At 39.3% G+C, this 15,336-nt stretch overlaps 1 protein-coding gene across 6 annotated transcripts in view; it reads left to right on the forward strand.

Annotated features, from left to right (window-relative positions):
• Window positions 1–15,336, forward strand: part of ATP11C (ATPase phospholipid transporting 11C) — a 131,039-nt gene that overhangs the window by 22,166 nt on the left and 93,537 nt on the right. For 5 of the 6 annotated variants that reach the window (XM_063431991.1, XM_063431986.1, XM_063431987.1 and 2 more), the window contains exon 1: window positions 2,586–2,648. The exons of the other annotated variant lie outside the window; for it this stretch is intronic. In XM_063431991.1, coding sequence (XP_063288061.1) covers window positions 2,598–2,648 — 51 coding nt within the window. In that variant the 5' untranslated portion in view covers window positions 2,586–2,597. Of the gene's footprint in view, window positions 1–2,585; window positions 2,649–15,336 lie in introns of those variants that run through there. 6 annotated transcript variants of the gene reach the window in all.

The following is a 15,336-nucleotide window of genomic DNA, read 5'->3' on the forward strand; positions in this document are numbered from 1 at the left end:
ATTGTGCTTCTAGTATTCTAAAAATGGACTTTCCAGTGTACTTTAGTCAGAAGTCCTTATCTCGATTGACTTAAACAATGTATTTGCTTACCCTTCTGTCACTATTCAGATTGTTCTGTTAGTCTAGTTTTGAAGTTTAACGAAGATGTTTGTCATTGTACTGCTCCTATGCCAGGTGTTTGGTTTAGGCGCAATCTTAGTAGCATGCAGTAGCATGCCAACTGTAGTTCATCCGTATTTTAGTACAGGTGAACAACAATAGTAGAAGAAAGTTTTCTTCATACCTCCATACCTCCCCCAACTCCACTTGCCTATTTAATAGTACTGTCTTCTCATCGTAGGGGGCTTTAGTGCATGTGTACAGCTCTACCCCAATTTCAATGCATTCCTCACGATTTTCCATGTATCTGAACGAGAGCCATATATGCAACAGCTGTCACTGACTCCCATTCTGTGCACAAGCAGCTCCCATTAAATCCCCTGGGAATCCTATGATGGAAGTATAGTTAATGTGAGTGACTTATATTCTATTATTTTGTATTTATGTTTACTTCATTGTAGTACAAACATACGTATTCAGAGTTGCTTTGCAATAACCATATAAAAATGTAATAAATTGCCAAAACGAGACCCGCGAAAAACAAGCCTATAATATAGATGAAGTGGGGCAGAAAAAATGGATACATCAGTGTGTTCCCTGGATCTATTACAAATATCTGGCAAAATAGGAAATTCAGAGTAGAATTAAATAGAAAGTGGAGGTGGGGTGACAAGGTGACGCCTTTTTCTAGTTTTCTGTAACCATTATGGGAGAGTAAAAATTGGTGGTAATGGGGTTTTGGAGAAGGAGGGGAGAAGCAGAAGAATGAATAGAGGATGAAGGTAATTGTGAGATCTATAAGTCAGGTAATGGCTGGAGTTTCACGTTGTGGTGGAAAGTGAGCAGAGATATGGAAGTTGAACCTGAGATGAATGAAGCAGAAAGTAAGTCTAGACTTGAGCAAGAGGTGTTTGTGCAGGGACTGTAGATTTATTCCTTGGTTTAATGTTCTTGTGAATAAACTCTTCAAATTATTTAATATTTAGAATTTGTTTTTTTAATATTAAATAATTTGAAAAGCTTGTCCAAAATATTAAATCAAAGCGGCAAAAGCATTGTAAATGGATTGAACTTGAGTTACATTTTTAAAAGGGAAGAAGGTTGTGAGAGGCCGTGTAAAAGGGAAGTAGGAACTTGATGAGTAGGAGTGAATGTTTCACAAGTGACATGATCATGTGTATTTGTTTACTGATGGAGGTTACAGCTAGTGGTTCTAAAATATGCTAATCTAGAACAGAACCTTGGTTGAGACCAAGCGGAGAAAGCTTATCTATAAGATATCTATAGCTATCTATACACACACTTTTTAGCTATTCTTCTGTTTTAATATATTTTCTGAGGAGGAGCGTGATCTCTCTGAGGTCTAGTGGGAAGCTGACCACAGCAGGTCCACAGCCGTCTTGTGCCCAGCTCTGGGGTTATTGACTTGCTGCTCTGGTCCGGTTTATCTTTCCAGCCCTGGCTTTTTTAAATATGGGTCTTTTTAATGTCCTGATGGCAGGCCTGTGGAACTACATGTGGCCCTTTTTCACACCTGTTGCTCCTGGTGGATGTCTACTAATAGATATTCGGGGGCACACTGAAAGTGTCACATTACAGTTTCGTGACCTATACGAAGGTTAAAAACCACTGCATTAGCCATTGATAGTTGCCCACAGTTACACATATATTGACTGTTCTAGATTGCAGTTTGTGCCACAAATAATGAGCTGGATTTCCAATAGTATGTTTTTTGTTTTTTTTTTTGGGGGGGAATGGGGTTGCAAATGTATTGCTTTCCAGGCTTTATTTAACACTAAATAAACAGCAGATTTCCTGTTGTTGTGTGTTTCTCACTGTCTCATATTCCATCCATCCCTTGTTTGTATAAATGTGTGAGTAATGTTAATTGTTATAGAAGATGTAGAACTGTTAACTGTATTTTAGGAAATATTAGCATTTTTAATTATCATAAAGTAAAAACCATGAAACTGATCAATAAGGACTTAAGCGGACTATTTGCTATGCATTTCTGTATAACTTAAATAAGACTGCCTGTATATTTAATAATATAAATGTTCTGCAAGCTTTTTCTACATGGTAGAACATTGTGCTCAATTTACCTTGTCTTCCATTCCATAAAAGATTCTACATAGATTGTTCATATGCCATTTTCAGCATGATTAGGGGTTATCACTTATGTTTGAATTTAAATTTCAAAACTACCGGTACTTTATCATGCTTGCCTCCCAGATCCTATTGAGCACCCTATATACAAGTTCTAATTATTTAAACCTGTTTGTTCTATAGTGGTTCATAATGTTTTTGTTTTTTGCTTCTGCTTTTTTTTTTTTTTTTTCTTTGCTTACTTTGAGTTAACGTTAACTTTGTCCAAATAATGCTGGGGGACCTTTGTACATTCAGCATTTTGGAAGGCAAGTTTCAATATTGCCTCAGAGTAGGATTAAAAGCGACCAGAAAAAAAACCTTACAAAGTAGGCTTTTAGGGTTTACTAGTATGGAACATCTAAAGGCCGATGAATCTTGGTTTCCACTGATACTTTTGCTGGTAAGTCTGTTCATATTTTTCTTGCCTAATGAAACATTTAAACTGCACTTGTGAATACAGTCAAACAGACTTCAAAGAGACTGAGTGATATAATATTTTTTATTTTATTTTATTTTTTTTGTTGGTTCCTGTCTGTAACCATTTGACATTTATACACCCAATGAAATAATGTTGATTTTCTTTTATTCTATGGAATGGTAATGTTTTTCTTGTGTAGCTTCCAATAGATCTAATTTTCCTGTTTATTTATCCATAGCAAAAATTACAAATGGTTTAAAAATGTATATATTGATCAGAGTGGACCTGATTTACATCATTATCAATAAGACTTGATTTAAACCTTGATTTTATTTTTTAAACCTAAATACTGATTCTTGCTGCGTGTTAGAATTGTAATATTTGATACCAGATGAAGACTTCATTCTTAAACTAATCCAAAAATTATTATAAAATAAACGGGCTTGTTATTATCAAGCTTTCTACTGGATGATGTGCATCTAGCTTATTCTAGGAGCTCTATATTGTTGGTGTGTCTGAGTCTATAGTAGAGCTCCACCACAATAATACTCACATGAATGTGTCTTTAACCCCTAAAGGATAACTGCTTTTTGAGATGCAACACATTTTTGCCATGTATTTCCCCCTTTCTGTTTAAGTGCATGCATACATATTATATATCATTTTTAATGGAGAAATAGGGCTTTCTTTTGATACCTTTTGGAAATGTATGCATTACACAATAGGAAGACCTCCCTCCCCCTGGGGGTCTTTCTGGCATACTAATTTTTAAAGTTACTGCGGCAGTGCAATCACGCTACCGCAACAGTTAAAGGGGTTTTGTGAGCTATGAGCAGAGCTACCGGAAGATACTTGGGGGTCTCCTTTTTTAACTCTGCAGACTGAGAGGACAGTGATGGAACAACTGCAGTATTTAAAGAGTTATAAATAGCGCTCACTTTGAGCACTGTTCATAGCTTAGCTGTCTGTCTGGGGCCACTATCTGTGTCCCCAGCTGACAGAGGGGACCCCCAGGAATTTAACCCCTGTTGGTACCTGTACTGCGTGACTATTTATGTCATCACTGGGCTTTAAAGCCTTGCACTGCATGACAGCATAGACAGGCATGTGGTTCTTCAAGGGACACTATAGGCACCAAAGCATTGTCAGAGTAGTTAAACTGTTTGTGGTGTGTATATATAATGTCCCTGCAGTCGCACTGCTCAATGCTGTTATTTAGGACTTTAATCACTTAAAAAAAAAAAAATATATATATATATATATATATATATATATTTTATACAGCCATAGTCACACCTATCTGCATTTTACTTGCACAGCCTTCCTAAACACTTCCCGTAAAGAGTCATCTAATGTTTAAACTTCCTGTATTGCACAGTCTGTGCAATTTAGAATTTCTTATCTCATGCTGTGTTAATGGCCTTCTAGACTATGCTCCTCCTGTGTTTCAGTTAATTTTAATTTACAGAGCAGGATATAAAAACTAATAAATTTAGTTAACCTCTGATTTGAAAGTGAAATCTATTTTTTTTTTCTTCTTACATACACACTGTAAATCACAGGTTAGGTGTGGCTAGGGCTGCATAAACAAATAAAATAGATTTTAACTCCTAAACAACAAAAAATTGAGCAGCGAGAATGCAGGGTCATGATCTATACACCAAAACTGCTTCATCAAGCTAAAGTTGTTTTTGATACCCATAAGTGGTTAAACTACAATAAATGTGTTTACAAATTAGTTTGTGCAAATAAGATGCATTGTTCTTGTTATAAATTACATTTTAGTTGCCTAAATTGTTCTTAGGAAGTCACCGACAATTTCCCAGAAGAGACCGCCACTGGCCACGCTCCCACTCACACCCCCTGTCTTGGTCCAATTCTTTATAGAAACACGAATGGGAAAAAAACTCCACAAGACAAATCATTCCATGGCTACTTGTCTTTTTCCATTTAGTGAAAATGTCAACATTTCAACTTGTAAGCTTAACCGGTTTTGTCAAGCAGGTCTTGTCTACTACATAAAAATGTTCCATATTACCTACTCGTACACATACAAACAAACCAGGAAGTATGGGGTGTGTCTTTAGTGGAGGCATTTAAATCAGAGTGCATGGATTATGTTTTTTTTTTTTTTAAAGTAGCATTTGGTTTATTAGCAGAGTTCTCTGAAATAGTGCTTATCAGCCCAGTTTTTAAGACATTCCATACAGCTCTAAGTTTTGCAAGTATCCTCATTGCGAAGTGCATAAGCCGTGGACTGCTGATGTTGGTTGGGACTCACTGCTGTATTAACCTGCTATAAAACCTTTGCGCTTGCGTGTTCTGTTACACACCCTTCAGCAGCTGTAGTTTTTCTTTTGGTGGTTTTACTGAATACAAATTTTGGTCAGTTCCCAAATTCAGACAGACTGTCGCATTTTACATGGGACAGATGTGTACTGTACATTAGTTGTAAAGAATAAAAGCATAATTTATTTTTAAGATGAGTTAAACGGGTTATAAAGTAATATATTTCCTCTTAAAGACATTCATATCGTTGGTAAAAAAAAAAAAGTCGTGCAAGTGAAAAAAAAAAATATTGCAAACCTCATGTTTGTTTTGGTGGCTGCTGTGACATTCTTGTATTTATACCTGTAGGTAAAAGTTCAGCTCAAGGCATGAGTTGTAGGAATGCATATAATCTTTGAGTCTGCCGAATGAATGTCGTTATTAATCTAAGCATGTCACTACATTGCACATTCGTGCCTGGTTAATAAGAGTTAGCACTCTTCGTGGACCCACTCTACATCACACTAATGTATCTGTTTTATTAGTTTAGATAACGGCATGTGTCTAAGAAGCTTAATGGACCTTTATGTGCTTGATGGAGTGCTTGTAGCCAGAATGGTCATGGTACAGATAAATAATTAATTAGCTTTTCTCTATAAATTGCAGTATATTATGTATAAATTAGAATTTTATTTTTCATTGTCAAAGTTTGTTTAAAGGAACACTATAGGGTCAGGAACACAAACTTGTATTCCTCACCCTTTAGTGTTAAAAAGAGGATCTAGCCCCTCTTTCCCCCCTAAATATAGAAAAATAATAATTTATTTTGCAGTCTGCTGCTGTTGGCTCTGCCCTGCACAGCCTGCTTGATTGACATCATCAGAAGTGTTTATCTGAGCCAATTATAGTACTTTCACATAGAAAAGCGGCTTTCCCCCACCTTCTAATTGAGCATTTCAAAAAGATAATAATTTTATGAAATGCTCATAAATACTGTGTTGAAATTACAGTGAAATTCCAACACCGTTAAAAGATATCACAAGGCAAAGTAGGAACTACTTTGTCTTATGTATTTTTTTTATGCTTGGAAAGCTCCGTAAAAGACAAAACTACCTTCTGTCAATCCCTCAGCCCTAACTAGTTATGGTTTAGGGGAATAAGGTTCTTCATATGAAGACTCCCGTGGTCTAACCGGATCCTCCATAGACATCAGTGTTGTACTCGCACACATGCAGAGAGAGAGTACAGTGCTGACATGGAATCCTGAAAGATGAAGAGCCAGGAGCTACAGAGGACCTCAAGGAAGAAGATGGGAGCGGCCGTGAGTGGCAGGTTCAGGTAAGTTTTAAACTACCTTACTCTGCCTCCCGTGCATGGCCACCTGAATGAAAGCAGTGCAGTCACCATCTGGGGTCTTGGGTCTTTTTGTACAGTGTTGGCACTGTGTAAATTATTGTGGTTGACTGTCTGACAGCCACTGGAGGTGTATTCACTAACAAATGTAAGAAGTACTGCTTCTCAGAAATGTTTTATACTGGAAAAAGGACTGCATTCTATGCACCCAAACCACTACATGAAGATGTAGTGCCTTTGGTGCTTAGTGTATCCCTTTCTAGTGTACGATTAAATTTTTTTTTTTTTATGTTGAAGCATTAAAACCATCTCCGGATGTATTACTTTTCCTATAAATATTTAGGAAAAAGGTTATGCGTATGATTTCGACCACAATTTGCTTTTATTTTTCAGATGTGAGGCGAAATAGCAATTGCATTCAGTTACACATTAGCTTAGCTATACAATGAAAACGTGACGAAACGCGTTGAGCCCTCTTGAGAAGAACCCTGAGATTAGGTATAGTCAGTCTTCAAAACACTTTTCTAGAACGATTTATGCACTTTTTACATTTGCACTTTAATTCTGTGCTGTGAAAAGAAGGTTGGTGTCAGCTGCTTTTTTAAGCAGTCATTTGGAGCACCTTATACTACCCTTTACTTGATTTAACCTGCACTCTTTGGTTTTGTGTATTATGAATTCTGTGCTGTGAAAAGTAAACTGCTAGCCATAAGGGTTTAAAGCCTACACAGGCTTCATATTGTTAATTGCACACTTCTGTTTTGTGCCAATATTCAATATATTTATTTCAACTTTTATTTTCAATAGATTGTATATAATTTTTACTAATATTTTTTTCTGTTTTCTCTCTAATTTGAGATATTCTATACGAAGCGGGTAAATATTGGTGACTGTGGCGCACTGTTATTTTGTATAGTGTGACGGTTACCCCTATAGAGTGAGGGTATCTACCGTCTGGACGTCCTTCTTCCAACCCGATATCCTGAAGAGCTAGTATAGCTGTATAGCTGAAGGGAGAGCTCTTTCAAGAGCTAGCAGTGATATAGGAGGTATAGCTGTTCCCTACAACGCGAGACGAGGCTGCGATTTGAGGGTAAGAAGATCTGGTTTAATGAGCACAAAGGCATTTCTTTTATACACATTTTCAGGCCAGAGGCACACCCCCTAGACCTGATGGTAAACTGGGACAAAAGGGACACAAACCAATAGGAACAATAATTGGTACAGTAACACTCCCACATACAGTCAACAATCCCTCCCCTCTGCCTGTGATATAATTAAGCCAGCTAATGGAATAACCTATATAAATTTTTACCCAAAGTCCAGAAACACCCCAAAACAAAAACATATCCCCATAAATTATACATCCCTGGATAGCTCTGGGCAAACAACATATCCAAAAATCACCCAGATCAGAGCAGAGGTTCAAATGTTTTGTGGAAGTCACATTGACCGCACGCACATTTTCATGCCTAAAACAGTTGCAGAGAATTTGGCTGTGCGGCCGGTCTATTTCCAATAGTTTGATTACCAAGTTCCGTTCGAATGCACGAACAGGGGCCATTCGCGCAAATACTCAAAGTTAAAGTGGCGTTAGAATTGTCGAACGCACTTCGATTTCAGGCGAAGTGTTGAAGTCTGGAGAAGATAAAGTTCATCGGTGTTCGTGCCGTCGCGTATCCGATTTCGACTACTTCGGCACTTCAGCTGTATCCGAAGTGCCACTTCAAAAGTGCAAATCCTTTCCAATAGTTATACTAGCTCTACAGGATATCGGGTTGGAACTCTGCAGCTATGGGAAGAAGGATGTCCAGACGGTAGATACCCTCACTCTGCCGGAGAGCAGGTTTGACTACATACTATGAGGGGGTACAGGGCACTCCTGGCAACACAAATACAGCGATCTATAGTGGCAATGGTGGTTGAAGTGTTTCTTTAAAAGAACACTAATCAAAAGTTTAAAAAAATACTGGAAATTGAATCTATTGAAGCGCCAGACCTCCCTGTGTCTGTCTGTTTGTAAAATGTGAACCGTGCTATTTTTATTAGTCCCCTAATCACTTCATTATATCGGCTCTGTAACCCCCATATTAAAAATTAGTATTTCATAAAGACTTTATGAAATACTCAAATTAACTGTGTTTCACTGAAATTACAACCAAGTCAAAAGATATACTGAGACTAAGTAGGGTCTACTTTGTCTCCGTATTGTTCCTCCGATTGAACAAAAGGTGATGGCTATAGAGAAATAAAGCTTTCTATGGAAGATCTCGCTGGATTCTAGATGAACCACGATGTTGTACACTCGCGCATGCATGAGAGTACAGTGCTGACGTTGGTTCCTGGCAGCTGAAGCGCCAGGAGCTGAAGAAGAATGAAAGTAAGAGTAACTGGCACCTGCAAGGAACAGGCTCAGGTAAGTAAATCCCACCTTTCCCTGCCCCCATGACCCACAGACATCCAGCAGCAGTGTCACTGTTTGGTGTCTTAGTAAATATGCCAAGACCCCAGTTGGTGACATAACGGCTTTAAAACGAAGACCATCAGACCATCTCTTTGTGGATTGTTAGCTTATTTGAACAGGGATCTCCATCACCTCTCGTTCCAGCATTACATTTCATTATTCAGTTGATTGTTTTCTTACCCTCTCCGCTGTTGTGTAACTGATCTGTAAATAAATAAAATTGAATATTTATGTATTATATTCAAGAACACATGCAGCAGTGAAGATGTAGAAACAATGTGTCAATCATAGTCTACAATGGAAGCCAAAATATATCCCCCAGTTACTGTAGTGTTTTACCATGCCAGATTCTTTGAAACCGCTGGAAGGCTAACTTGCAGGCATGCGCTTCTGAAATGTACTTTTTTTTTTCCCCCCCTCAACATTCTGATGATTTAATTTAGTGTTATGGGAGGGCCTGGCTCACGGTTTGTGAGAATTCCAGCCTCCCTGCAATTCAGTAACCTCGCTAACGAGGAATTGGAAAATGATTTGACAGAGACGGTTTATAACTTGCAATTACTTTAAACTTTCAAACCCAGTGTGGTGGAATCTCAGTAAAAATAAATTTACTAGGACAAGATTGCCATGTGGCATATGTGTAAATGGTGTATCAGTTAGTTAGTTTCACGTAGCTAAGATACAATCAACACCGTATTGAGCAAATGCAGGAATGCAGAAACTGAAAACACTTCCCCCCCCTCCTCCATTGTTCTGGGTGAGCCATGTGGTCTAATAAGTAAGGGAAGTTAGGCTTTGTTCAGCTGATTGTGTAAAGAGTATATGGGGGTAGAGTTAACTATAGGAGGAGCTATATGTCTATATCATGCATTTACACAGTTAGTTCTGGGCTCAGATCTTGTTGTATTTTGGTGACATAAGTCCCTCTGAGCCCCGGTCGGTGAATCGAATAAAGAATCTCTTCCTTCCTGAAGAAACCTGTGTCCATCTCTCTGTGCTTGGCTTCCGTCAGTTTCTCCGGTATCATTTGGTGCATTGGGCCGGGAAGCTCATCGTTCAACGGTAGCTGAGAAGCAGAGGCGTGAGACGGTCTATCTTTGCCCACGTTCTCTACGGCTGCACCCCTGAACTTCTGCGTGGACCTCCCTTCGTCTCGGCGCCACTGGTCTGTTGTCCAGGAGATCATCGGCCTCTACGTAGTAAGTGCTGGGGTGTCCCCGTCGATGAGTGTGAACCCAGGTTCAGGAACGAGGAGGTAAGACAACTGCTGTTTTAGACGGCAGACCCACTAGGGGTATACCGATTGTGCGGTAGGCCCAAAAGGGGTTTAAATCTGTGTATGGAATCTGCCCCCTCTGTCGGAGGGAAGGAGCGAAGGCGCACCGCTCAATCGAACGCTCTTTAGTAAGACCGTTTGATTTGGTTAGTCAGGCGGGGTTCTGGTGTAAATAGCCCTAGCCGGACACCGGTGTCTTGTCTAGACTAGCGTTCTAGGGTGTATATTACGTTCGCTAGGTCGGAGGGACCGGGAGACTAAGCGGCGTCTGTGTAAATTCGGTTCGCTAGCTCTCAACCTATCTTGGCTAAGTGGGAAGGCGTGTAAATTTGGAACCCACTAGATTTTTGATAGTAATCGACTAAGAGGCGTCTGTGTAAATTCGGTCCTCTAGCTCGCTATATGTGGTGCTTGGGCAGTGTGGCTAACCAAAACGGATGTATATAGTTTTAGGTAGTCCATTCAAGGTACTGGCCAATAGTTTAGTTGGGATTGTAAATGTGCTAAAGATTGTTTAGTAAAGTGTATATCTTGTTAGATAGCGCGAGCTCAGCCGTCTAGCGAGAGTGTTAATAGTGTGTTGCTGTATCATAGTGCACGGTACCATAACCCTGTATATTTACTGACACTGTATATAAGTACTAATCATTGTCGTCTAATGCATGTTTCACACCATAACCACTAATAATTGTATTGTGACCTTAAATTGTGCTTTGACTTATGCTAACCGTACTGTAACCGCTATTTGTAAAAGACGATGTTACTGGGGTGTGTTATAGACAGGTAATTCATATATAGAGAATTATAGCGTGGGTGACTGTATAGTTTCGCCAAAGGGCACAGTATTAGTTACTTAGTGACTGGTGTAACAGCTGTGTGTGTACGGGAATTCCCTGTATGTTTTGTTGTATGAGTTTGACCTAGTAACTGTGCCACATGGTGCTGTTGCCAGGGAAACAAATGTGACTGTTGTAGGTGTGTTTGTTGTGTTTCTTTGAATTAGACGCTCCATTGCTAAGTATGGCAGCGCCGATTTAAAGATTGTTGATCCCTTAGAATGTATGCTAAATAACTTTAAAAAGGGATATAATGTGTGTGATTTTGGGGACTACCTTATGTAGTAGAGAATGACCAGTTTTTGACTGTTAACACAGTTTGTGTTACTAGATGGTTATCAAAACTGGTCTGTCCATCCCCAATGGAATCTGACCCATCTGACCATCCCTCAACTAAATTCTTTAGCAAAAACTGGTGCAGCTGGTATGTCCCCCTGTGCTCTAATTGTCTCTGGCTCTCAGATGCCTGTCCCCTCCTTTTTCTGTGCCTACCTACCCCCCCAACTGGTTCTTTGTATTCAGTTTTATTATTAGCAGTCAAAATTGTGAGGAGAATTCTTAATAACAGTAACTGAATCCACTGAAATCGGATAATTCTCAGCAATTACAAAACACCATAACCACTGAAAATACCATAACCACTGAAAATACCATAACCACTGAAAATACCATAACCACTGAAAATACCATAACCACTGAAAATACCATAACCACTGAAAATACCATAACCACTGAAAATACCATAACCACTGATAATACCATAACCACTGATAATACCATAACCACTGAAAACACCATAACCACTGAAAACACCATAACCACTGAAAACACCATAACCACTGAAAACACCATAACCACTGAAAACACCATAACCACTGAAAACACCATAACCACTGAAAACACCATAACCACTGAAAACACCATAACCACTGAAAACACCATAACCACTGAAAACACCATAACCACTGAAAACACCATAACCACTGAAAACACCATAACCACTGAAAATACCATAACCACTGAAAATACCATAACCACTGAAAATACCATAACCACTGAAAATACCATAACCACTGAAAATACCATAACCACTGAAAATACCATAACCACTGAAAATACCATAACCACTGAAAACACCATAACCACTGAAAACACCATAACCACTGAAAACACCATAACCACTGAAAACACCATAACCACTGAAAACACCATAACCACTGAAAACACCATAACCACTGAAAACACCATAACCACTGATAATACCATAACCACTGATAATACCATAACCACTGAAAATACCATAACCACTGAAAATACCATAACCACTGAAAATACCATAACCACTGAAAACACCATAACCACTGATAATACCATAACCACTGATAATACCATAATCACTGAAAACACCATAACCACTGATAATACCATAACCACTGAAAACACCATAACCACTGATAATACCATAACCACTGATAATACCATAACCACTGAAAACACCATAATCACTGAAAACACCATAACCACTGACATAACACTATAATTACTGAGCCTTGTGTGCCTTTAGTAACAGTAAATTAGTTTTGAAATACAACTGGATGAAATGGTCAATGGTATAGGACGCTGGAATACACTTTTATCATTTTTGGTTACTGGTCAGGCTCCTCCTAGCCCTGTCCGAAACATTTTGTTAACCAAGTTACTGACCAGTAAAATTAATTTATCCATTTCCACCTACCTCACCACTCCCCGACCGGAACCTATGACTAAACAACCCTATCTAAGTCCCACCCTAACCTGACAAATGACCGGTGCCCTCCAACTTTGACATTTACAAATGCCACTGTAGCTTACCCCTGGTCCACCACACATTGATATTAATGGTCAATTACAGTTGGCAGACCCTGTATTTGTTTATGTCCCGTTCACCATGACTGATCTGTTTAATTGGAAGACCCATAATTCCTTTACGAAAGCAGACGAGTAACCTAATGCTTTCTATGAGAGATTGCTGGAGTCATATAGATTATATACTCCTTTTAATCCAGAGGCCCCTGAGAACTCTCGAATGAACAACTCAGCATTTGTCAGCCAGACCCAAGGTGATATCAAAAGAAAATTGCTAAAGTTAAAGGGATTTGTAGGAATGTCCATATCACAGTTCAGGTGTATATGAACAGGGAGATTGAAACAAAGCAGGAGGAAGAACGTAAAATGAGGATGAAGGCAGATATGCTAGCTGTAGCTATCATAAGTGTAGAGAGACAGGGAAGGGAGGTGAATAGAGGAGTTGAGAATAGCCTGAGTAAGGGAGGAAGTAGGAATCACTGTGCGTATTGTAGAGAGGAAGGATATTGGAAAAGTGACTGCCCACAGAGGGAATATAAAGCAAGTTATAGATAAGACAAGAGAGAAGGTTACGAGATGGTTACAGAGGTGGCTATAGAGAAAGTCTTGGAGGGAATGACAGTAGTAACAGAGGAGGTGTTCAGGGAAGTAGATACTATTCCCCTACCCAGAGATTAAGGGATAGAGAAGATAGAGATTTTGTCGGTCTGGCTGACACTGTCATGGAAGACTATTGATACCGACTGGGCTCCATCCCCCTTTAGCCGAGTGCAGCCTATGGTCGATGTATCAATAGAGGGAAAGAGGAGCTTTTTCATGATTGACACTGGTGCTGAGTACTCTGTGGTAACTAACCTAGTTGCTCCTCCTTCAGGAAGACTATAATTATGATAGGAGCTACTGGGAAAAGCGCTGCTAGACCAATTCTCAGGAGTCATACTTGTATTCTAGGAGGCCATTTGGTTAAGCACCAGTTCCTATATATGCTGGAGTGTCCAGTTCAGCTTCTAGGACGAGATCTATTATTAAAGCTTCAAGCCCAGATAACTTTTAAACCCAACGGATCAACGTCTCTGAAGTTTAATAGATCACCAGGCATAATATCAGTATCGGTGCAAAGGGAAGAAGAATGGCACTTCTACTCTATAATAACAAATACAGACCCTAAGAGTGATGAATCCTTATTTGACATTTCAAGAATATGGACAGAGAATAATCCTCCAGGACTTGCTCGCAATATTCCACCAATACACATTGAATCAAAGCTTGGAGCATATCCTGTTAGCCTTAGTTAGTACCATATATTATAGAGGGCTAAGGAAAATATACAAACCTATGTGGATAAGTGTGCAAAGTATGACATCCTAAAATTCTGTACCTCCCCTTGGAACACTCCATTATTACCTGTTCAGAAGCCGGGATCAGATGAGTATCATCCTGTACAAGATCTAAACGCAGTTAATAATGCAGTAGTCAATATACACCCAGTGGTACCCATCCCCTATAATCTGCTTGCTTTAATACCAGGTGGGGCAACCTACTATACCTTCCTAGACCTCAAAGATGCTTTCTTTTGTTTCTGGGGTACTGCTGAAAAATTATGTATGGGCATCCACCTTCCATACTTGGTAACTTAACGGGGGATTTGAGTCAGTTGGGAGAAGGAATTACCCGGCAGCAGGTTGTAGAGTTGGGTAAAACTATGGAGGAGGTACAGAAATGGGTACAAGATAGATTACCTGTGAATATTTATCCACCTGTTCATTCTTGCCATCTAGGGGATCAAGTGTGGATAAAAAAATGGAACACTGTTCCATTAGGTTCCAAGTGGAGAGGTCCCTATGTTGTTATTTTATCTACCCCAACAGTTGTAAAGGTTGTAGAAGTGACTCCGTGGATTCATCACTCTAGGGTAAAAAAAAAAAAAAAAAAAAACAGCGGCAGATTCCTGACAAGCTACCATAGATCCAGAGAATCCTTGCAAGATCCAGTTGAAGCGTGTGACCGAGTTGGATTAAAAGTGTTTTTTTTTTGCGAAGATAATATTGTTAAAAGGGAACATCAACAAAGATCTACAAGTGAGTGTTTTTGACGGCCATAATAATGCCTGTCCGCTCACCAAAGTGTTATTAAAAGCCAGGAAAGTCTCGAAGGGACCCCTGTGAAGACGAGCAGAACTCCATTCCCTGCAGCCCTTACATCCTGGAAGCTGAGGTGCCATCGCACGGACGAAGACTGAGGATGAAGACGTCGAAAGAAGTGTTTTTGATAATATGTATTTTTGTGTCTTTTTATATTCAGGAAGGTAGAGGTACCGACACTCCTAGCTGTGAGGTATGCATTAAGACTACAAGAACAGGTAACCATATTTCCCAGACCCTAATTTGGCATTCACAATATGAATGTAACGGAGATGTATCAAGATGTAGATACTTAAATATAGAATATAGTGTGTGCCATTTAGGAGTAGGAGAACCTAAGTGCTTCAGTCCAGAGTATCAACCCCGTACAATTTGGTTGACCCTCGGGAATGGAGATCCTCAGGGGACCCTAATAAATAAAACTGAGTTAGAAACCGTACATTCTTCGGGTGTTCTGCTATTTGATGCATGTAAAGCAATATCAAGT

Source organism: Pelobates fuscus, chromosome 9 (assembly GCF_036172605.1).
Source record: "Pelobates fuscus isolate aPelFus1 chromosome 9, aPelFus1.pri, whole genome shotgun sequence".
NCBI classification, from domain to species: domain Eukaryota; kingdom Metazoa; phylum Chordata; class Amphibia; order Anura; family Pelobatidae; genus Pelobates; species Pelobates fuscus.